This window comes from Equus przewalskii, chromosome 13, assembly GCF_037783145.1.
Source record: "Equus przewalskii isolate Varuska chromosome 13, EquPr2, whole genome shotgun sequence".
In the NCBI taxonomy this organism is placed as follows: Eukaryota; Metazoa; Chordata; class Mammalia; order Perissodactyla; family Equidae; genus Equus; species Equus przewalskii.
Window position 1 is genome coordinate 46,987,804 of NC_091843.1, and position 24,630 is coordinate 47,012,433.

Consider the following 24,630-nt stretch of genomic DNA (forward strand, 5'->3'; position numbering starts at 1 on the left):
CATCAGTGCAAAATAATCCTTATGCCAAAGTAGCATATTTGGGGGTGGCATATTCTGATCCCTTTCTGTGTTTGGTAGAATTTGGTTGTGCTAGAGACAGGTCGCTACCGTCTCCAGCATCCATCCTCTCCCTCTTACAGTGGGTGCATGGCTGCCTGGACTAAAGACAGCATCTTGCAGTCTCTTTGCAGCAAGGGGCAGCCATGTGTAAAAGTAGGCTGGCTTCCTGAGGGCTTCTGGGCGCAGACACACCAGCTCTAGACTGCGGACCTGGGCTCTTCTGAGATGGAGGGAGAACCTTCTATCTCGTTCATGCTGTTGTAATTTTGGTGTTTTGTTTCTTACTTGCAGGCAAACCTAATCGTAACAGGTATGTTGGTTTAACATTTGCATTTCTGAGGACCAAGGAGAGATTGGGATTGAAAAATCTAAATCTACCTGGGATGACCAAAGAAAACCATGCCAGTTAGAGGTGCACAGAATCTTATGACAGCCTAAGCTGAAGTTATTTTCTTTGCTAAATTATTTCACATTTATCCACTCACAAGTGTGGAGCGTGTCTCCTCTTTCCCTCTTACCCCTTGGCTTAGAAATGTTAGTAACAAATTAGTACATTAAAATGTTGATGTATTTGATGTGTCCTATTAGGCTGAAAATATCTGTGCACTTGCAACCGGCAACAAGCCAGGAAGTTTGATGTTCCCGACGCCTTCCACCTGGGTATTTTTTTCGCTCTTAGACGTAAGGAGAAGGCAACCAATTGCTTTTTCTTTTTTAAAGATTTCCTCCTATTATTGTGTTACTCGAACCAATTTCTTGTTCTTGGTTTCCTTTACAGAATTTGAATTTCTTTATTACCTAGTTTGACAGCTCAAACGAATGAGAACTTCCTTGACAGTGGCATGTTTTCTTATTTCTTAAACTAGTTCTTTCCTATATACACTGGCTGTCTAACCGTGTTGCGCTTACCTTCTTAACCATAAAGGAACAAGGAAATTCTGTCTTTTTAAAGGGGAGTGTCTGTGGGTGACATGCATACAGTGGGGAGGGGGCAGTCTATGAGCTATACCTCAAGACGAACAGCTTTATGAGAAAATTCTTTCCCTTCATTTTTAAGTACATAATACTTTCTTTTTTTCTATGGGAATTCCCATTAAGCCCAGACAATTATGGAATTGGGAACTTTATCAATGGAATTGGAGTCATGGGTCTTTAAAATAAGAGTGATAGTCTGCATGCCTCCGGACCCTGAACTAGCAGGGACCAAAAAGCAGACTGGGCCAACAGGTTGAGCCGTATTGGAAATTTTCATTGGTTTGGACGATGCCTGGGCTGGCTGCGGAGTCCAAATCGTTAGGCTTCCTACTGAACCCCCAGGTAGAAAAACACCAGTTATGTTGAATCATATCAAATTGCCATTTTGTTTTTAAGTTTAAAAAATTGTTAGGGGGCTGACCCCAGGGCCAAGGGGTTAAGTTCGTGCTTAGGTGGCCCAGGGTCTGCTGGTTCCGATCCTGGGTGCAGGCCTAGCACTGCTTGCTCATCAAGCCATGATGTGGTGGCATTGCTGCGGTGGCATTGCTGCATGGAAGAACTAGAATGACTTACAGCTAGGATATACAACTGTGAGCTGAGGCTTTAGAGAGAAAAAAGAAAAAGAGGAAGATTGGCAACAGATGTTAGCTCAGGGCCAATCTTCCTCACCCAAAAAACAACTTTGAAAACAAAAAAAGGTCAAATATTGGCAGTTTATTTGGTTCAACCTACAGATGAGGTTTTAGTTTGCGTACTTTTTTCAAGAAGAATTGACTTAAAATAGCAGGCATGAATATTACCAGGAACAAAATATTGTATATAAAACAATGCTGAAAATGGATTTTTTTTGTTTGTTTTGGTGAGGAAGATTGGCCCTGGGCTAACATCTATTGCCAATCTTTCTCTTTTTGCTTGGGGAAGGTTGGTGTTGAGCTAACATCTGTGCCAGTCTTCCTCCAATTTGTATGTGGCATGCTGCCACAGCATGGCTTGATGAGTGGTGTGTAGGTCCACACCCAGGATCTGAACCTATGAAGTGTGGGCTGCCGAAGTGGAGTGTGCAAACTAAACCACTACACCTCTGGGCTGGCCCCAGAAAATGCATATTTTTTAAATGAGTAACTTATAGATAAGGAAAATAAGGCTCAGAGAGTTGAGGTTCTTTGCCCAAGTGTACAGAGCTGGGAACTGGAAGAGTCATTATGGAAACCTGGATCTGGCTGAACCTGAAACCCATGATCTTTTCATCAAGGCTCACTGCCCCTTCCTTGTATTCAATGTCGTAGTCTCCCTGGTCAAGTTTAGAAGAGAGAAATCACTGCAGAAATGTTCTGAAGCTATTGAAAAGCCTTGGGCTTGTATACAACTAAGTTACATGACTGCTTAAAATGAAAGCATTTCATCATGTTGTTCATGTTAATCATCTTTTTTAAATGTACAAATAACTTATTTTCTTATGAAAGTAGAGTGTTGAAGAAAAACATCCAGAAAGTACAGGTAGGCAAGAGAGAAGACGTTTGGCAGTCACGACCTCACCAGCCAGAGACAAACACAGTTAACATGTGGATGTGTGTCCTTGTCTCTGGTGCGCGTTTATTTAACATATGTTTATGGAGCTCCCACTCTGTGCCAGGCACTGTCCTCAGAGCTGGGAGACCTCACAGAACAAGAAGGCGTAGTCTTGGCCCCTGGGTCTAGAGGAGGGCAAAGTCAATAAACAAGTCAGTCAACGAACACATTGACTACAAATTGAGATATTTGAAACCAAGTGTGATACAGAATGATGAGGTGAGAGAGGAGCAGGGAACATCCTAACTTAGACGAGGGGGTCAGAAAAGGCCTTCTTGAGAAGGAGACATTTCTGCTGAGAGCGGTCAATAGTGACGCCAAGAGCTGACTGTCCAGGCAAACATACAGCCGGGGCAGTGAAGCGGATCAGAACACCCCGCTCCAGACGAGCCCTCTTTGGCATACTGATTATTTTGAGCTGAAGGCACTTGAGAAACAGCAGATGCAGGAAGGGCTGTCTTCCTTCTGCTTTCTCCCTCAAAGCAGGGCATATCTTTCCTGTGGGAAAAGTGCCCCCCTTCCCCACCCTCTCCGCCCTGTGCCAGGAAGGGGAGAACATTCCTATTATCAGAGACAGGCAGTTGACGCAAGATGAGTCTGCACAAACAAACCTTGTGAAAATGACCCTGTTTTCCATTAGTTTCCCCCATGTATTTCCTAGTCACTTGCCTACAATTTACTGCTCTTAGCACAAACCCACTTTTCCTTTGTCTTCATGTCTCTACAATTGACCACTCTTTGTTAAAGTGGTGTATAAGCCCTTGGGTCTAACTGCCTCTTTGGGGTTTCCACTTCTCTAGGAAGCCCCTCCTGCCGTGGGAGAATATTAACATCAAATACAATTTGCACGTTTTTTCTCCTGTCTGTCTGTCTTTTGTCAGTTCAGTTCATAGGCCCAGGCGCAGAAGCTGAGAGGTAGAAGAGAAGGCTCTCTTCCCCTCCAGCTTGAAGGAGGCTGGCACAGTTGACAGACTTCCCAGGAGGAGGAAGAGGAGGCCAGTGTGGGAGTGAGGCCTGGAGTGAGGCAGGGGACGTGGGCCAGGACCTGTGGTCCACACTTGCACAGGGCTTGGAAGAGAGCTGGAATTCTGTCCCATGGGGACAATAATTTTCTATGTCATTTAAAAAACAAAAATGGAATAATTCTGTGTACATGATCGTTTGTAACTTGTTTCTCTTCATCATCAATATGTCCATGTTGGGTCCATAGTCTTTGATGCACGAGCGTCCTTACCCGGGTGACCCTGTCTCTTTGTTGCTCTCTCACTGCCTTTGCAAGAGAGAGAACTAGACTGCCTATTTCTACCAATAAAATATAAATTAGGAAAGAGAAAAACTGCCACTTCGCTGTATGTGCGTCTATGAACGTAGTTCCCCTAGGACCGAGGAAAAACCCACTTACCGGGTTTTCCCGTCAGGAAAAGTTTCTTCTTCTTGCTGGCTTGTCTCCTGCCCTCTCTGAAGCCCAGGCAGAGGATAAAATTGAATTTGTACACAATGTTAATATCATTAATTAAGTTGTAAGACCTCAAAATCACGTTATCTATCTGCTCTTATTTTCTTCTGAATCTCACATGACAAAACTCAGAGTTTAGCCAGAGCGATTCTCTGATTTCTCCAAGACGTTTGCCCACCCGTCTGCCGTTCAGCTGGCGGATCCGTGGGGCAGCTGGGGAGATGGTTTGCTTCGCATCACTGTGCTCTTTTTGGTCACTGTCACTGTTTTCAGTTGATAATCACTGAACAGCCACAGGCCAAATGGCTCCTGCCAGGGCTGGGACATGAGTTGCTTTTAGAGTTTCAGCATTGACAATCACCATATCCAGTGCTACCAAGACGAACTTCATAGGCTTAAGTGAAAAAGACAACGTTTTGAGCGACAAGTACAGCAAAAGTAATTTGGTGTATTTTGGGTGGTACTCGGTGACAGGCTTACCCAAGACAAAGCAAACAAACAAAACAGGCCAGGGACCATTTTATACCCGGTGGGTAATTTCCCGGGGCTGACACAGGTCTCAGAGAAGAGAAATTCTTTCGGGTTTGTGCACTGGAAAGCTGTGCTCGTTTGTGAGAAAAGGCACCTCCCCATTCTCACAGACCCAATCTGAGGGAAAAACCACCCTTGGTCCCCACCCAGCTGGAATTCCCCTCTTGGCCCACTTTTCAGTAAAACCTGGATCTCAGATGTGACAGCTGGCTGTAGCTGTAGTCCTATGAGCCCAGAACATTCCATGACTGGTGTGTGTGTGTGCGTTGCTGGGGGTGGCCACACACACTGCAGATCCAGACCAGTCTGAGATTTAGAAGATTTGGGACCTTTACACTTGGCAGTTGTTTTCCTGAGTTATCATAAGGAAACAAAATCAAATTAACCCAAATAAGTTATTGCTTTTAATGGCTTTTTTTTCAAATAAAACCTAAGTTTCCTGGCCATCTGTCACATGTGGAGAGAGGAAGACTCATGGAATATTTTTTATTAAGCAAGTCTGAGGCCCAGAAAGAGGACAAGAAAACTGCCATGTATGATGCAGGATCTAGGGAAGCTGGAAGATTCCAAAATGGGTGACCTCAGGTGCAGCATTGAATGGGGAGGGAAGTCAGTATGTGGATTTTCTCTGCTGCATGGCTTCCCAAAACACAGGAGACCCTATTTAGTTGGGATCATTTAGAAGCAATGCCCCATACTACTGAAGTCGTCATTAGAAAAATGCAGGGAGTTTTCATTGGCCTTAGGAATCTTGAACAATTTAATAGATTTACTCCCAGGAATTATTAAGAAATGGGAAGTTTGGGCCTCTGTGCAAGGTTGAAATGAGAAGTGACTTTGGTCCCTCATGTCTTTGGTTCCCGGGCAATGGGTGCTGGCTGTAGGAGTTGCGGCCTCATGGAGAATTAGATGAGGGTGGCTGTGCTGCCGCAGGGCTGAGAGAGCCCGTACTGGCTGCAGGAGCTGGGCTGGAGGCAGCAGCCGTGAGACGTGGCTCAGCCTCCGGGCCCCGTGGGGAGGCCCCGGCAGCCCGTGTGCAGCTTTGGTTCCCAGGGCTTTCATTTCTCTAGTCCCTTCTCTGAAAAGGAAACTTTTTCTGGAAATGTTTATTTTTAGGACATAAACCATGGTGTTGAGACATGTTTTTGAGCCTATTAAGAAAAACCTCATGCCGTGATACAGGATTATTTACCTGGTTTCCCATTCACATTTTGCCCTCATGTGTTCCTAGACAATGGAAACTTAATTCCAGTATTCTAAGATTTGAGGGACCTAGTGAAATAGTAGAGTTTTCTGATGTCATTGTGCTATTAAAAATAAATAGCAATAATCTCAATTATCCCATATTATGGGCTCAAGAGTCACTCTGGATATGTCACTTTTCCAGATTGCTCTGTAGTTATCTAGGCTTGGGAATTGATCTCCTGATTTTGGTGGTTTGTAAACATATTAGCTGTTTATATGGACATCTATTTGAACTATTATGGACTTCCTTTTCTTTTTTTTTCTGGGAAAGATTTGCCCTGAGCTAACGTCTGTTGCCAATCTTCCTCTCTGTTTTTTCCTCCCCAAAGCCCCAGTACATAGTTGTATATTCTAGTTATAAGTCCTAATTCTTCTATGCGAGTTGCTGCCACATCATGGCTACCAACAGACAAGTGGTGTGGTTCCAGGACAGGGAATTGAACTTAGGATGCTGAAGTGGAACGCACCGAATTTTAAACACTAGGCCATCAGGGATGGCTCTAGACTTCCTTTTCTTGATCACTGTAGAACAAGTGAAATGCTTGTGATTGTTTGTTAAAGACACTGATGTGAACTTCAGACAGTTTCTGCAGGTGCAGAAAGTGTGGACTTAGATAGGAGATAGTCTAGCATAATGGTCACCAGCAAGCCTTCTGGGACCAGAGCATCAAATTCTGGCTCCTCTGCTAACCAGCTCTGACTTTTGGTAAGTTACTTCTCTGTGACTTAATTTCACTACCTATAAAATGGGGTGGGAGAGTGTGGTGGCCATTAGGATACGCTCTGCAAACCTCCAACTGCAGGGAGTGTAACTGACCAAGAGCCCAGCCGCGGTGCACTGACATCTGTCACCAGGGTTCACTGAGGCCAGGCCCCCACGGCTGCTCCTAGCCTACTGAGTGTGGCAGAGATATTAAGGCACACCCAATTCTGGGACAAATGAAGCTCTTTTGTTGAAGGAAACAGTTGCTTAAACTTCAGGTCTCAGTAAAGTCATAGGATTGTAGCACTATATGCATTTTGAGAGGCTACCAAGCCCAACACTTTGCCCTTAAGCAAAGGTGAGTTGTCCCAACAAGATCAAAATCAAACTCGTTTCAAAGTTTCTGGAGAAGGTTTGCATAACTCGAGGCAAAATGTAAATTCTTGAGCTACTGTTACATTTAACAAAAAATGCAAACTGAGTCAGTTATTTAAACAATGGTTGTATTAATCCGGTCCATGTAATAGCTTGCTGGTGATGTTTGATGGTTAATGAGATGTGATAGAACATGTAGTTGACAATAATTTTAATTTTGGGAGTCTTTTGGAATTAGGTTTTTTTTTTTTTCCAACTAGTTATGACATTTTTCAAAGCTTTACCCTCTGGATTTCGGACAAACTCCTGAGGCGTAGAGTGTGGTAGAAAGAGGCTGGGCTTTTGGACCAGAACACCTGGATCCAAGTGCTTTTCCCTGCAGTTGAGTCTCTTGGCAACTCATTTAGCTTCTTGGAATTCAGCTTCCTCATCTATAAAATGTTAACACTAATGTGTTCCTGAACTTTTTTTCATTTTTAAAGCTTGGCACCTGAGCTAACAACTGTTGCCAATCTTCTTTTTTTTTTTTCTGCTTTTTCTCCCGAAATCCCCCCAGTAGATAGTTGTATATTTTAGTTGTGGGTCCTTCTAGCTGTGGCATGTGGGACGCTGCCTCAGCCTGGCCTGATGAGCAGAGCCATGTCTGCGCCCGGGATCCGAACCAGAGAAAACCCTGGGCCACCAAAGTGGAGCATGCGAACTTAACCACTCGGCCATGTGGCCGACCCCCATGAACATTTTTTTTTTACCAGATTTTTCTGTGACTTGAGGGCAGATTGTATAAAAAAGGACTTTGTAACAAGTTCCTATTACTGTTTGTTTGAGGAAGACAATGTTCATCTAATTTGTCACTCAGAAAGAGAAACGACAGGTTTGTTGTTAATTCCATTCAATCACAAGGCACTCGTCTCTAACACAAGTGATTCTTAACCAAGTTAAAAAAAAAAAGAAAACCATAAAGGGGAGGTATGCATACAACATTCCTGGTAGGTGAGGCCTAGCTCTCTTCCCAAGATGCCAGCAACAGCAGTAGCACTGAGCACGTGGTGACCCCATTGCTGCATCACTGTGCTCATTACCTCATTGAATGCTTCCAACAGACCTGCAGAATTGTGAGTCATTATCCCCATGTGATGTGATAGTGCGTAAAAAGATAGGGTACTTTGCCAAACCTCACCATTAGGAAGTCACAGAAGAAAAATTTGAATCTAGAGGTTTGGGTTCTAGAATCCATACTCTCAACGCTTGATAACTTTGCCTTTGAGCTCACAAGTCACTGGGTTTAGGAATATTGTCTTCACTGGCGCATCTCTTCTTCCAGAACTCTTGGAAATATCAAGGTCCTTTGGCTGGGCCAGGTCTGATCTAAAAATGCAGAATTTTTCTCGTTGTTCTAATGGATGAATGGCACAAATTTCCATGAACTTTACTTGATATTGGGCCAGGTCTTTTTTTTTTTTAAATGTGTATCTTTTTTTGGGGGGGGAAGATTAGCTCTGAGCTAACATCTGTGCCCATCTTCCTCTATTTTATATGTGGGACACCTGCCACAGCGTGGCTTGATAAGCGGTTCATAGGTCCATGCTCGGGATCCGAACAGGTGAACCTCAGGCCACCGGAGGGGAGCATGCGAACTTAACTGCTGCACCACCGGGCCAGCCCCTGGCTGGGCCAGGTCTGATCTAAAAATGCAGAATTTTTCTTGTTGTTCTAATAGATAAGTGGCACGCACAAATTTCCATGAACTTTATTTGATATTGTAGGGGAGGAAAAACTTTTCTTCTACTCTGTTACTCTCGTTTTTGGGGGCCTGTGAATTAAATTGACAAAAGGCAGATTAACAGGAGTAAAGGTGTACAGATTTTACTGATGTTAATAATTTTACACGTATGAAGGACTTCACAGAAAAGAAGTGAAAACCCCAAGAAGTAGTTAGACTTGGAGGCTTATCTACCTAACTTAGTGGGAGAAGGGGAGAGGGAGAAGAGGCAGTTATGGGGAAACAAATGACTTTGGAGAGATAAGTGGACACTCAGGAGACTAGATGGAGATATGCTAGTCTTGTGACAATGTCTGTTTGGGTGTGATTAGATTAGAGTTCTTCTCAGGGAGGGGATTTATGACAGTTAAGTTCTTTTGGGAGGTTCTGCTTTTAGGTAGATAAGAGATTTCAGCGACTTAAATGCCTTCAGCTCAAAATAATCCTTATGCCCAAATGGCATATTTTGGGATGGCATATTGTGATCCCTTTTAGTATGTTGGGCTGAGAACTAAGTTCTCAAGTTACCTAATAAATGTGATATTTAGAATTACTATCACTTGGTGCAACCTATGGAGATGATCATATTCCCTTTGCAGCTGGTAAACAAATCATTGTAGGGAGGGCTCCATCTCTGGGGAGGCAATATAGGCAGAAGCCCTGTCGGGGACAGAAGGTAGCCCTCCAGGTGGGGAGGCTGGCTGGCTGGAGGGGCCGCTGCCTGTGGTACATGCTCAGGGAAGGTCACATGGTGTGAGCAAGGACCCTGGCAAAGGGCAGACTGAGAGATGGGGGAGGGGGGAGGGAGAGCAGTGTGGTAGCAGAGGCTGGACAGTGCATGATGAACGCTCTCCCCGGGACCTCTCAAATCACCAGGAAAGTTATACACGCAGGAACTTGTGCTGGATCTTTTGGGGAAACTGATGAAGACAGTGGTGTCCAAGTCAACAGCATCCACAGACACACAAGTGGCACCACGAGGAAGTAAAAAATGGGAGACCTGTCAAACAGAAAAATACATTCATTTTGAGCATAAACGAAATATTTTAAAAAGAGTAAACCACACATTTGATGGTTAATTTTATGTGTCAAATTGACTGGGCAGAGGGATGCCCAGACACCTGGTAAAACATTCTTTCAGGGTGTGTCTGTGAGGGCATCTTGGGAAGCGACTAGTATTTGAATCAGTAGACTGAATAAAAAGATTGCCCTCACCAATGTAGGTGGGCATTTAATCCTTTGGGGCCCAAATAGATTGAAAAGGCAAGGAAGGGTGAATTTGCTCTCTTTTTGAGCTGTGACATCTGTCTTCTCCGGCCCTTGGACATCGGAGCTCCTGGTTCTCAGGCCTTGGGACACAGACTGAATTATACCACCAGCTTTTCAGGGTCTCCAGCTTGCAGATGGCATGTTATGGGACTTTTCAACCTCCATAATTGCGTGAGCCAATTCCCATAATAAATCTCCTCATATAACAATATATAGCCTATTGATACTGTTTCCCTGGAAAACTCCAACTAATATAACGCACTAGGCCATATAGGATACCTTAATATATTCCAAAAGGAACAATATCATCCCGACTATCTTATCTGACCATAATGGTCAATATAATTAGAAATTAGTAACAGAAGAATAGCTTAAACATCTCATGTGTTGGAACCAAATAACATTACTAAAGAACTCTTAGATTTAAAAGGAACTCATACATTTAAGAAGAACCCCAAATTAAGAAATATTTGGAACTGAATGACATGAGAGTTGAGGGGGTTGTGGATATGGACCCTGTGGACTGGAGTCAGGCTGACCTAAATCTCTGAGGTGCAAGAAGGCCAAAACTGTCATGAGTATTTGCCACTAGAATCAGCCTGTTGCTAGAGAATTCCGAAGCCTTGCTTTCAGTGTTTTACCACCAATAATGTTGCAAAGTCTTCACTGAGCAAGTGCACATCTAGATGCTTGGAATACCCACACTCTTGTGGAAAGATATGTTGTTTGTGAATTATCAGTTAGGTGACCATGACCCCTGGATCTCCTGGGGCAGTTCTGGTGTATGCCTGCTGTCCTGATGAAATTATTCATAGCACCACTTTTTACTTTCACAAGTGTCATGGTGTGGATGACAAATTATGCCATCACCCTAAAAATCAGTCATCACTTAAGTTGGCTGTGCTCTGGAGGTGTTGATGTTTTTGTATTAAATAATGTATTTGTAAAATTATTATTGTGGTTTTCTTTTGGTAATTGTTTTTGTTCTTAATGTAATTGCTCCATTATTACCATTTTGATTGATTTGTTCCTCTCTTGTAATTGTTTGTTATCAAGCCTTTATTTTCCCCATGGGAAAGTTGGAATGGATGAGGTGGGCAAGCTATGGGGGACTTTGTCCCCCTAAATGGAATATGTTCAAAAAGGTTTAAGTTATATTTCTCTGAGGTTCCTCCCCTTTGTGAGGCTGACTTCCTGTTTCAGTGCATTCTCATTTCTGAGACAGAAGAGCACACATCTCAGAATTCTTAACATTTAAAGTCCACCGAGGAATTTATTTTCTTTGATGCGGATGAAATCTATTTAAATTTCACCACCGGTGCAGAAAAACAGTGAGAAATACAAAGCAGAACAAATGGACCTGATTCGTCATTTAGGGCATGAGAGCGCCCCATTCTGGGAGCCAACAATGTGGTATTTTCAAGGACCTCTGCCTCTGATTTGGGAACACAAACATTTCCTTTTCTCCGGAGATGCTCTTGTTTATGATCTGCTTTAGACATGCACTCCTGAGTTTACGTCAATGGAAATTTCTGGTTGAAATGTGCTCTGGCATCTCTCAATGAACATTTTTATTCATGCTCTGTATTGACAGTGGTTTAGACCTACTCTTGCCATTAATGAATCTGGAATAGGCGTAACCAGTGTATTGTGCATCGGTAAAGACAAGTCCTAGGCCACATCCTCAGGGCTAAAAAGGAATCTGGGATGGCCTAAAGGAATTCAGGGCCTAACCTGAGCTGAACGCAATGTTGCTTTCTTCCTCTTTCCCGCAGCTCCTGGACTTGGATTTTGCTTGCAAAGGATGTTCCTTTACGTTCCTAAAGGACCTCATGGTTTACAACCAGAGCCAATTTGGATTGAACCGTTTTTCTCTATTGTAAGTGGGTGGCCCTGGATTCCCAAACCCACCACCAGAGACTGTAATTCAGGAGATCTGATGAGGGGTCTCAGGATCTGTTTGTTTTTAAAGATTGGCACCTGAGCTAACCACTGTTGCCAATCTTCTCCCCGAAGCCCCCCCATTACGTAGCTGTATATTGTAGTTGTGGTCCTTCTGGTTGTGCTGTGTGGGACGCTGTCTCAACATGGCCTGATGAGAAGTGCCACGTCCGCGCCCAGGATCCAAACCGATGAAACCCTGGCCCCCGAAGCGGGGCGCACCAACTTAACCACTTGGCCATGGGGCAGGTGCTTTGGGATCTGTTTTAACAAACATGTCCCTCCCTAGGATTCTGTGGTAGGCATTCCTTGGATCACATTGTTTTGGCGGGAGGACCTTTAATCTCATTGCCAGTAAATCCCTGGGGAAGCAGAGTTGCAAACTAAAACAGCCCAACCGAAGAATTCCTCCGCAGACTTGGCTCACAGCCTCAGAATCATCAGATTCAGAAAGAGGGGCAGAACATGGCGATTTTGTTTTGGCGGCCTGTGTTTTCTGCAGGCCCAGAGTAAGTTAGGAGAGCCGTGTGCCTGTGACAGCTTGAAAGATAGGGAGATTTAAATACCTAGGAAAATGAGCAGCTAAAGCTTCAAGTGTTTCAACCTTGGGCAGTGCTTGTGTCCTAGCTGAATAAATTAGAATCTCATCAGGGAATTACAGTGTCTAGTTATATTGTTTGGTGCTGTATTCATTATTGGTGCCAAGTGCCAAAAAAGAAAAATATTATCAAACATGAAATAAGAAAGTGTTTATGGGATCCTAAATACTTAATGAAAACCAAATTCGTGGGAGGAAAAACTAAGTTCCATGCTTGTTCATTTCTTTAAATCAGGGTCTAGATGGTACAAATGTTATAAGTAAAAATATCCACCTGATGAGCTCCCAGATTTGAAAGAAAGCAGAATTGTCTACAGCAAGTCCCCTTTGGTTAGTCCTGGTTGCTTGGCCTCCAGAGAATTATTTAATCTTACTGTCTCAGGTCCTGTTTGTGAAGTTGGAAGCAGAGGATGGGAGTGACAGATTTTGTCCTTTATAATCGTCATGGGTTGATTTATTAATATTTACCCTAATGTCAGCAAGTCTCCACATGTAAAAAACCTGACGGTACCCAAACAAAAGACTATAACAATATTGATTTAGAAACAGATACACCTCCTATTTTTCCAGGAAGACAGTGTTCCTCGTTTTAGGTATCCACCTCAGCGGCAGGTGTGGTCATGTGTGAATATTTACTTGCAGCAGAACCAAATAGAAAGCTCATGGCCTTTCCCACAGTTTTATGCTATTTTATAGCTTCAAGGGCTTTACAAGTGTCCTTATCTCATATTCCTCACCTCTTCCCTGTATAACATTTAGCAAACTTTTAACCTTCATTAGGCTCCATGTAAAAACGGAAGAAGACTCTAGTTCTGATTGGACCCGGTCATGTCCTTTCCTTCTCTGGCTAGATCACGGGAGGGCGTATTTCCAAAATCTTTCTGGAGACTACAACTTGACGTAGAGTTTGGATTCCCACCCAATTTAATACTCTTCCCTTCAAAAAGAGACAGGAATCAATTGCTCAGAAAGGTTTACTGTTGCTCCAAATGACCACCACATTCATCGCACTTTGAGAGATCTGTTTTCATATCACTTGTGCTTTGAAATTATTGATTATTCCTGGGGCCGGCCTGGTGGCACAGCAGTTAAGTTCACATGTTCCACTTTGGCGGCCCGGGATTCACTAGTTTGGATCCCGGGTGCAGACACGGCACAGCTTGGCAAACCATGCTGTGGTAGGCGTCCCACGTATAAAGTAGAGGAAGATGGGCATGGATGTTAGCTTAGTGCCAGCCTTCCTCAGCAGAAAGTGGAGGATTGGCGGTGGGTGTTAGCTCAAGGCTAATCTTCCTCAAAAAAAAAAAAAAGAAAAAGAAATTAATGATTATTTTTGACATTGAAAGTACAAGGAAGAATATCAGGAGCCTTGAGGGGGCTCAAGCCCCACAAAGAGTCCACATACAGTGTTATTTTCTTGTAAAATTCATTTAAAAATCCATTCGGGCAGTAGGATCAATACAGTCACAAGCCTGCAAGACAGGCCTGCCTTAAGCTGAATTTCATGTTGTGGCCTTAGAGAAAATAGTGTTAGAGGAAGCATCAATATCTAGTACTACTCACTGGTCATACAACAAGATGTAAAATACAGTGGAAAATCTAAGTTTTCCTAAAAGTTAAAAAACAGTGATAGCAAATGGATATGTTTGTTGACCCAAAGCTTATTCACTTCTTTTACCAAGGTTGCCTATAGAATTCTGCTCCTGGGGAGGCATTTGAACCAGGATGGAGTCAAATTTACTGGGCTTTGTTCACTAGGTCACTGTTGGATGGGGTGACGCAGGTAGAAATCACCTGGCATTTGTTGTGAGTTAATCCCTCTTCCTCCTTGCTGTTTAATTTTCTTTACTCCAGGGTGACTTCTGGATTCACACAACATTTTATTCAGTTCTGCAGCCACTCGGCTTTGATTGCGCAGTCAGTAATCTGCCTTCAATTTTCTTCTGTCAGTAAACTACCTCTCTGGAACAACTGCCTGGCAAACAAATTGGGTCACAATATGCTTATCTGTAAAGCTGACAGCACATTGCATCCTCCATGCCACGTTACACAGATCAACCGTGTCAGAGCCCCAATGTTATCATGTGACTGTTGTTCTTACTTCTTAATTTAGCAAGAAATGGCTTAATTTCCCATGAGTGAGTTTAACCCTTGAGTGAAACTTTGCCACATTTAAAAATGAGGCAAAGTGCAGTGGCAGAAAGGCAGATTGTTCGTTCACCACTGTTCTCTCCTGAAATATTTAGCAGAACCATTTAACGCCAAGCAGTCTAGGAAATTTTTTCACACCTCCCTGACAGCTCATGGGCTCTGACTGACTTCCTCACAGAGCACTCACTGAATAAATAGCATTTTAACCAGTCCAGTGCTGATGGGGAGGAAGACTGGAACCTGTGAATATCTCTTTTGTTTTTTGGAAGTGCCGCTGTAAGGGCAAGAGTCCATGCTCTGCCTTCAATCTAAAATAACCCATTGAAATGTTAATCTTTAAATTGAGAATATATATCACTTATCATGATGTTTTCTTCTGGGTTCAACCACATGGACTTCCCCTCCCCAAAGCCGACCTGGCTGAGTGCCTGCCTTGGCAACAGCAGAGACAGTCACTGAACCTTCAATAGAGCATCATTCGCCTGCGGACCAGCCGGCCACTTGGTGGCTAGACTATTACATTGGACCTCTTCCAGCATGGAGTGGGAAGAGATTTGTCTTCTTTGGATTAGGTATGTGTTCTCAATATTGATCTGCCTTCATTACCCATAATGTTTCTGTCTTATTCACCAGCGTGGTGACTTCATTCCACACTCCACACCATATTGCTTCTGATCAAGAAGCTCATTTCATGGCAAAAGCATTTCAGCAGAGGAGACGTGCCCATTGAATCCACTGGTTTTCACCACATCCTCCAACACTCAGAAGCTGCTGGTTAACAGGACAGGATCATGGCCTATTGAAGCCCCCTGTTAGCTGCCAGTTAGGAGAGACACCCTGAAAGCAGGTGGTTCTGTCACACAGGATGCAGTAGATGCTGTGAAGCAGAAGCCAATATCCGTGTGCCTCTCCTATAGCCATGGGTCCAAGAGTCAAGGTTGGGAGCAGCAATGGCTCCTTTCATGATTACAACTAATAACCTACTTGTAGAATTCTTGCTTCCCATCTGCTGCAGGAGATCATAGCAGCATTCTTGCTAGGCTTTAAGCCTAAGGAAAAAGAAATTCCAAATGGGTGACTGGTGGGGTATGTGATCTGCTGATCCTCATAGTCATTATACCAGATTGCTTGTGCTTTGGACTCTCAGGCCAGAGGGGAATATGTTATTGGGAATGAAGGCAAGGGACTTAGGAACGCCTGGCCCTTGCAGGAACAGAACGCTGCCTGCATACCTTGCTGATTGTCCTTAAGATACTCCCCAAGGGAATGACCTGGGATGGTCTGGTGTGCTTCAGGGGATGAAGAATAGAACCTTTGGACTCTGGCCTGCGTGTCCCTGCAGGCATGAGTTTCTGCTGTTGTAATTGCTTGTGATTCTTTACCCAAATTTATTCTTTACGCAAATAAATATGTGGCAAACTGAGGGACCTCACCTCAGTCCTTGAGGCTGATGGTCCCCTGTCCCATTGAATAATATAGATTGTGTTCTGTCTATTAGTTCTGTCCACCCCTTCGGCTGGCTGCCTAGCTGGTCTTGGCCGCAAGTGGTGCCCAATGTGGGGCACGAAGGAAGAGCCGCCAAAGAGCGACGGTGGAGTTTCAGCGGTGCGGAAGCTGGAAGCGGTGTGAGGCCTCAAAAGATTCCCCGTGTCGGTAAGTGCTTCCAGAAGTTTCAACAGGGTAAATGGGTAATTTTGAAAGTACAGAACGGTATCGCCCTTACATCTGCTTACTCAGGCAATTGCTGAGGGCAGTGGGGGCTAAGGTCAGTAAAAATCAATTGTTTGAGTTGTTGCAAATCATAGAGAACCATTGTACTTGATTTCCTACTCTAGGTACGTTAGATTTACAATCATGGGAAAAGGTGGGAACTGAATTAAAGAAAGAATATCAGACAGGCATTCTGATGCCTGTGACTATATGGAACACTTGATCATTAATTCGTTCCGTACTAGAGCCCCTCCAAACCCAGGACTCCTCAAAGGGGAGCGAAGGAGAGACAGACAGCGAAGGTGGGGCCTCCTTTACTGATCACATAAAGAGCCCTGATTATGCAGTCCTTGAAGAGACGGCTACTAAAAGGAAGAGCACATGTGGCCGTCAGCACCTGAGCCTGATGATATATTTCCACCACCCGCTCCGGTCCCATTCCCTCCTCCACTCATTCTGGAGTTTGTTGGCGGCGCCATAGCTAAGCGTCCTCCGGCTCCCACACTTTCACCTTTACAAATGGGAATTAGACGAGCAGTAAAGGAGGGAGATCTGGAAGCCCTTCACGTGGCATTCCCCGTAACCGTTCATGAGAGAGGGGCTCCTGGTGTTGATCCTCAAAATCTCAATGGCATATGTAAGGCGGTTCATGATCCTTTCCCTTTTAAGATCTTAAAAGAGTTAAAACAGGCCGTTGAGAATTATGGAGTTAACTCTCCCTTCACAGTCGGGATAGTTCAGGGGATTGCTGAGGGCAATACACTGATCCCTGCAGACTGGTCAACTTTGGCAAAGACTGTCTTAGCCCCTGGGGAGTTTTTACAATTTCATACCTGGTGGCAAGATCACGCGGAGACAGCAGCCGCGCATAATCAGGCCGGACAGATTCCGATATCTTTAGAACAATTGATGGGCATCGGACCTTGGGCTGACGACAAAATCAGCTAAGGACGGAGGATCAAGCTGTAGAACCATTAAGACGCTGCTGCCTGAGAGCGTGGGAAAAGATTGAGACGAAAAGTATTGCCACGGTCTCATTTCAGAGAATCAGTCAAGGGCCTAAAGAACCATACACAGAATTTATTGCTAGACTACAAGAAGCTATTAAATGACAGATAACTAATGGAGAGGCAGCAGACACTATTTTACAATTACTGGCTTATGAGAATGCTAATTCTGATTGTAAGAAGGTGCTTGGGCCATTTAAGGGAAAGGGTAATTTGACTGATTATATAAAAATGTGCCAGGGAGTGGGAACTGAGACTTTGAAGGCGGAGATGTTAGCACAAGCCATGGCAGGTCTGCGAGTGGGCAAATTTCCCGGAGTATGTTTTTGTTGTGGGAAATCGGGCCACACTTGAAAGGAATGCAGGATAAAAAGGCAGAAAAGTGATAATGGCTCTAACCAAAAAGTGAGGAAAACACCTGCCATCTCTGGGCTGTGTCCTCGTTGCCAGAAAGGGAATCACTGGGCTAGTCAATGCCAATCTAAATGTTATAAGAATGGGAATGTACTATCAGGAAACTACCGGAGGGGCGGGCTCCCAGCCCCGACAGACGAGGGGGCCTTCCCTGCTTAGAAGCAGGAAAACGACACCAATAATTACACGGCCGTGCCTTGGATTTATCCCACCCCACAGCAGAGGTGCTGCAGTAGGCCTAACCAGCAGTGAGAATTGTATAGTCACTCCTGCTGAAACGCCTCCTCAGATTAACACTGGGATATCTGGTCGCTTACTTAAAGGCACGGTTGGACTACTTTTAGGGAGGTCAGGATTGACTTCACAAGGGGTTAGGGTGCATACTGGGTTTATAGATAGTGATTATCAAGGAGAAATAAAGGTTATGGTGTCTACATCAATTCCCTGGCAGATACAAAAGGGAGATAGCATTGCTTAACTTTTAATCTTGCCCTATATTGCTATAGGAAACTCACAACAAACTAGAGGGCAACGAGGATTTGGCAGTACGGGGCAAGCGGGGGTTTTCCTTACTGAAAAAAATTTAGAACCTCACCCAACCTGCAAAATGAACACCAATGGAAAAACATTTGATGGCTTAATTGATAGCGGGGCAGATGTCTCCATCATCAGCTCTAAACACTGACCTTATCACTGGCCTACCACTCCTCCCCTGATTTCAGTTATCGGCCTTGGGGCAGCACAGGCGTTGAGGCAGAGTTCAAATATATTACATTGCACGAGGCCAAATGGACAAAAGGCTACCTTACAGCCTTATGTCACTGATCTTCCCATTAATCTATGGGGATGAGACTTGTTAGAACAATAGAAAGCAGAAATATATATTCCTCCTCAGGTATTCTTATAGTGAGCGATCACAAAAAATTATGGAAAAACAACAATATGTCCCAGGTTTAGGACTAGGAAAGCAATTACAGGAAACAGTAAACCCTGTAGCCCCTAATGGGAAACAGAATAAGCATGGGTTAAGATACTCGCCTTTTTAATGGAGGCCACCGCTCATATAAAGCTTCCCCCACCGACGCCTATAGCATTGGCGTGGAAATCTGACAAACCTGTGTGGGTGGAGCAGTGGCCTTTGAAAAAGGAGAAATTGGAAGCTCTTAAAGAATTAGTTAATGAACAGCTCGAAAAGGGGCATATCAAGAGACGCTTAGCCCCTGGAATTCTCCTGTTTTTGTAATTAAAAAGAAAACAGAAAAATGGAGAATGTTAACCGATTTGAGGGCTATTAATGCTACTATAATTCCTATGGGTGCCTTACAACCTGGATTACTGAGTCCTAATATGATACCAAAGGTCTGGAAAATTTTAGTCATAGATCTGAAAGATTGTTTCTTTACCATCCCCCTACATGAAAAGGATCAAATGCGCTTTGCTTTCTCTGTGCCCTCCATTAATTTGGCCGAGCCATACAAGAGGTTTCATTGGACTGTTCTACCACAAGGGATGTTGAATAGCCCTACTATATGTCAAAATTGTGTTGCTAAAGCTGTAGACCCCGTGAGGGCAAAGTACCCACAAGCGTATATTATTCATTATATGGATGACATCCTTTGTGCAGCCCCAGACACTAATTTATTGTCTACTGTCTTCCAAGAATTACAACTTCATTTGAATCATGCGGGGCTAAAAATAGCCCCAGAAAGGGTTCAACTCACCAAACCTTATCTCTACTTAGTCACAATAGTAGGAAAAACCACTATCTGACCTCAAAAGGTTCAAATTCAGAGGGACTCAATCACTACTTTAAATGATTTACAAAAATTGCTTGGTGACATTAACTGGCTAAGACCAAAATTAGGAATACCTACGTGTGCTTTATCACATTTATTCTCTCTTCTGAGAAGAAATTCCGATTTAAATAGCCCTAGAAGCTTGACAAAAGAAGCAAATCAAGAGTTAGAACTAATTGAGCAATATATTCAAACTGCCCAAACGCATAGAGTCAACCTTCGTATTCCAATTTCATTATATATTATTTCTACACCCCATTCACCAACAGGAATCCTAATGCAGCAAAATAATTTAATAGAATGGATATTCTTACTTAATAATATGTCTAAATCCATTCCCCCATACCTAGATCTTATTGTTGAAGTACTAAGTCGGGGAGGAGAAAGAACTAAACAACTTTCTGGAAATGACCTGGATACTCTTTGCTTGATGTTATCCCACAAAGAAGTATCACAATGTTTTCAAAATCATATGAAATGGCAATTGGCTTTTGCTGATTATGTGTGAAAAATAGATAATCATTTTCCCAAAATACCTGTATTAGAATTTTTACAAAGGACTCAGTGGATCATTCCAAAGATCACTAAATTGACTCCTATGTCCGGTGCCAACGTTATATTTACAGATGGCTCTAGTAATCATAAGGCCGGTTACACCGGAGCATATACCTGTGTCATAGATATCCCCGGATTATCAGCTCAGCAGGCTGAGTTAAAAGCGATCGCTCATGCTTTGCAAAATATCCAGGAACCTATTAATATTTTATCTGATTCCCAATATGCTGTTCAAGTAACACATTTGATTGAAACAGCACTTATCAAACTAAATCTTCCTGATTCTTTGTATGTTCTTTTCAATGATCTACAAACCACCATTCGTAACTGGCACCACATATTTTACATAACCCGTATCAGAGCCCATACTTCTCTTCCAGGTCCTCTCACAGAGGGAAACGCCTGAGCAGATATATTACTATTCCCAATTTTTTCTGATGCTCAACAATTTCATGCTTTAACTCACTGTAATGCTAAAGGTTTAAAGATGCAATATGACTTAACATGGGCCCAAGCTAATCAAATTGTACGAACTTGTCCCCCTTGTCAAGAAGTAAACATAGTCCCTGAAACTCATACAGGAGTTAATCCTAGAGGTTTAAAGCCTAATGACCTCTGGCAAATGGATGATACTCATATTCCCTCCTTTGGGAAGATGTCATTTGTACACATTTGTATTGATACTTTTTCTCATTATATTTGGGCAACTGCCACTACGGGAGAGACAGCCAAACATGTGATAATGCACCTTCGTAGTTGTATGGCAGTAATGGGCCGACCTAAAGCCATAAAGACAGATAACGGTCCGGCCTACACCAGCATCTCTCTTGCTAAATTCTTAACAGATTGGGCTATCCGCCATTCTACAGGCATTCCATATAATCCTCAGGGACAGCCCATAGTAGAACGAGCAAATCGAACTCTGAAAGCCATGCTACAAAAACAAAAAGGGGGAGATGCCACTATCTCCCCTCCACAAAGAATTTACAAAGCATTATTCACTTTGAATTTTTTGCAACCATATGAGGAAGGAACCCCAGCAGAAAAGCATTATGCACAAGAGCAGACGAAGAAAAACAAACCATCTATCTGTTGGTTCGATCCTGGGAGTAATACATGGAATAGGGGGTCACTAATAACAGGGGGACGAGGTTTTGCTTGTGTTTCACCAGGAGATTTAGAAAAGCCGATCTGGGTTCCTTCTAGACATCTTAAGCCATATCATGGGCACCTCGCCAAGAAAACATCGATTAATGTAGGACGTCCACCGCGAATGGATGTTTTCTTGGCGGGGTGCTCATGAACCACTGGTGATGCGTTTTCAGGGTTTAAGCCTGAAGACTACTAAAATCACATTCCCACTGCCACAGACACATCGTACATCAATTCCAACCTGGGGACAAATAAATAAATTGGCTCAACAAGCAGAGAAGGTGTTTGAACAAGAAAAGAAACCCGTCACTCCAAATAACTTGGCTCTGGCGATGTTCGCCCTGGTGTTGGTGGCCGTAAGTATATCCGGGGCCATAGCCCAGCCGAATAACAGTACTTATACATATTGGGCTTACATTCCTAACCCCCCATTGATCAGAGTAGTGAACTGGGGAGAAAATTCTGTCCCTGTATATGTTAATGATTCATCCTGGGTCTTGGGGCCCGAGGATGTCCGTCTACCTATATTTGAAAAGGAAGAAGGTACCCCATATGAAACAACTCATTTTGGTTTCGACCCTTGGCCTATTTGCATAAGAAGAGGAAGAGGCTGTTTAAATTTCACTACACAGGCTTGGCTATCTGCTTACATGCTCGATAGAAATCATAGCCAAGCACAGTTACATATGTTATCGGGTTACAGTTTCCACTATTCTATTGCCCCCCCAAACAATCTTACGGCTCCAAATCGTCCAGTGTGTGCTGGTCAAAGATTATGTGTGGATAAAATTGATCGAATACATTGGGATGTTTGTCGCGGGACGGAGGGGGTAATTTTGATTACCTATGGAACAGTATGGGACTGGTCCCCCAAAAGGTATACAGTCTCAAATTGCTCCCATACAGACTCTGCCTGCAATCCCTATAAAAGGTTAAGATGGCAAATTTCAGGGTGTAAGCACACCAGTATTACAACACATAGAGTATATCCCATTTTATGGCACGGGGAAGGATTTTTCTCCTCTGCAACCTCAATTTAATATGGGTAGACCACAGATTGACTTATGGAAACTAGCCTTTAGTCTAAGGCGATTCAGAATTTAGGATGGAAACTATGAGAACACAAAATTGTCTTTCAACACATCCGCCAATTGGACTTTTTACATCAAAGCCTGAGTCCGAGATCCATATGTATTGGCCATAGGTACAGTATCTATTAATGAAGCAGATAAAACTGTGGATTGTAAGGACTGCAAATTATACACTTGTCTCAATAGCTCCTTATACAATGATTCTCACTCATATATGCTATTGAGGCGACGTTTGGGCGTTTGGCTTCCAGTAGGTCAAAATAGGCCGTGGGAAGGATCTCCGGATACCCACGCCTTACTACAAATAATTCAGAAAGTCTTAAAAAGATCTAAAAGATTTATAGGATTATTAATTGCTGCTATATCAGGCATTATAGCAATAGCATCCACTGCCGCTGTTGCTGGGATGGCACTGCATCAAACAATTCAAACCACTACCTTTGTTCAACAATGGCCCGAAAATGCCTGTGAAGCATGGAACAGTAGGATAAGAATTGATCAGGGAGTCAATGAACAGCTAGTGGATCTGCAAAATGCTGTATTAATATTGGGAGCTGAAGTACATAACTTAAAAAAGCTAGTCAGACTGCAATGTGATTGGAATGTTACTGAGTTCTGTATTACACCACATCCTTAGGATGATAGTGAGCATGCCTGGAGCACTATAAGGTGGCATTTAAAGAGCCACCTCAAGGACAATCTCACATTAGATATAGATTTATTGCAAGTTAAAGTAAAACATATGCAAGATGCTAAATTATCCTTGCTACCTGAATCTGAACTGTTTGATGGTATACATACTGTCTTATCAAAGATGTTTCCTACTGATTGGATAAAAACCATTGGCAGTGGCCTTATTGGAATTGTTATATCAGGATGTATATTTTTCATTATTTTCTGCTTAGTCCTCAGATACACGAGAAAAACCTTCTGAGACCTGACTAAGAGAGAAGCTGCCCGGATCGCCTACCTCCTCTTACAAAAACAAAAAGGGGGAAATGCTGCAGGAGATCATAGCAGCATTCTTGCTAGGCTTTAAGCCTAAGGAAAAAGAAATTCCAAATGGGTGACTGGTGGGGTATGTGATCTGCTGATCCTCATAATCATTATACCAGATTGCTTGTGCTTTGGACTCTCAGGCCAGAGGGGAATATGTTATTGGGAATGAAGGCAAGGGACTTAGGAACGCCTGGCCCTTGCAGGAACAGAACGCTGCCTGCATACCTTGCTGATTGTCCTTAAGATACTCCCCAAGGGAATGACCTGGGATGGTCTGGTGTGCTTCAGGGGATGAAGAATAGAACCTTTGGACTCTGGCCTGCGTGTCCCTGCAGGCATGAGTTTCTGCTATTGTGATTGCTTGTGATTCTTTACCCGAAAATAAATATGTGGCGAACCGAGGGACCTCACCTCAGTCCTTGAGGCTGATGGTCCCCTGTCCCATTGAATAATATAGTTTGTATTCTGTCTATTAGTTCTGTCCGCCCCTTTGGCAGGCTGCCTAGCTGGTCTCGGCGGCACCCATCCTTGCAGTTTTGAGCTCTGCTGGTTTGACGATTTTGGCTCCTGACGGGACAAATGTTTCCGTTGAGTTGGAAGCTAAGACTGCCAAATATTCCTTTTAATCTACTACTGCCATTGAACTAACAGCCCCAAACTACAGCAGCAACAACAAAAAACGAGAGAAAGAAAAGAAAGGCTCTGAGAATGCAGACCCTTCGGGAATAAAGATTTGGGTCACCTCACCAGGTAAAGAATCATGACCAGCTGAAGTTCTTTCTGAGGGCAAAGAAAAGATGAAATGGGTAGGGTAAGAAAGAAGATGGTGGGGCTGGCCCCGTGGCTGAGTGGTTAAGTTCGTGCGCTCCACGGCAAGCCACCCAGTGTTTCGTTGGTTTGAATCCTGGGCATGGACCTGGCACTGCTCATCAAACCACGCTGAGGCAGCGTCCCACGTGCCACAACTAGAAGGACCACAACTAAGAATATGCAACTATGTACCGGGGGGCTTTGGGGAGAAAAAGGAAAAAAGATAAAATCATTAAAAAAAAAAAAGAAGGAAGATGGTTATAAATATATCTTTGTGATTAGTTACAGAAATGAAGGCTATAGCGGCTATGCATATTTTTCTCCCTTGCTTTGTGTGTGTGTGTGCATGTGTATCACGTGGTTTATGGTATATATATAATAAATGTATCTATAGTGACAATTTTGTTTTCTCTCTTCCACGTTTTGTCAGAAGCAAACTTTACAATTTAGTCATCAGAAAACAG

At 43.4% G+C, this 24,630-nt stretch overlaps 1 protein-coding gene and 1 long non-coding RNA gene across 5 annotated transcripts in view; one reads left to right on the forward strand and one right to left on the reverse strand.

The window, feature by feature from the left end:
• Positions 1-215: 215 nt before the first annotated feature.
• Positions 216-24,566, forward strand: LOC103557447 (uncharacterized). 2 transcript variants are annotated; one of them, XR_546470.2, is made up of 6 exons: positions 234-370; positions 11,718-11,821; positions 15,044-15,204; positions 16,131-16,285; positions 21,485-21,622; positions 23,263-23,810. It is a non-coding gene; the product is annotated as an uncharacterized lncRNA (long non-coding RNA). The 2 variants fall into 2 exon arrangements; XR_011525157.1 differs by lacking the exon at positions 21,485-21,622 and having other exon boundaries at positions 216-370; positions 23,263-24,566.
• Positions 8,646-24,630, reverse strand: part of GRAMD2B (GRAM domain containing 2B) — a 129,952-nt gene continuing 113,967 nt past the window's right edge. For all 3 annotated transcript variants that reach the window (XM_070569365.1, XM_070569366.1, XM_070569367.1), the window contains one exon: positions 8,646-9,673. In XM_070569365.1, the coding sequence (XP_070425466.1) occupies positions 9,230-9,673 (444 nt within the window). In that variant the 3' untranslated portion in view covers positions 8,646-9,229. The remainder of the gene's footprint in view (positions 9,674-24,630) is intronic.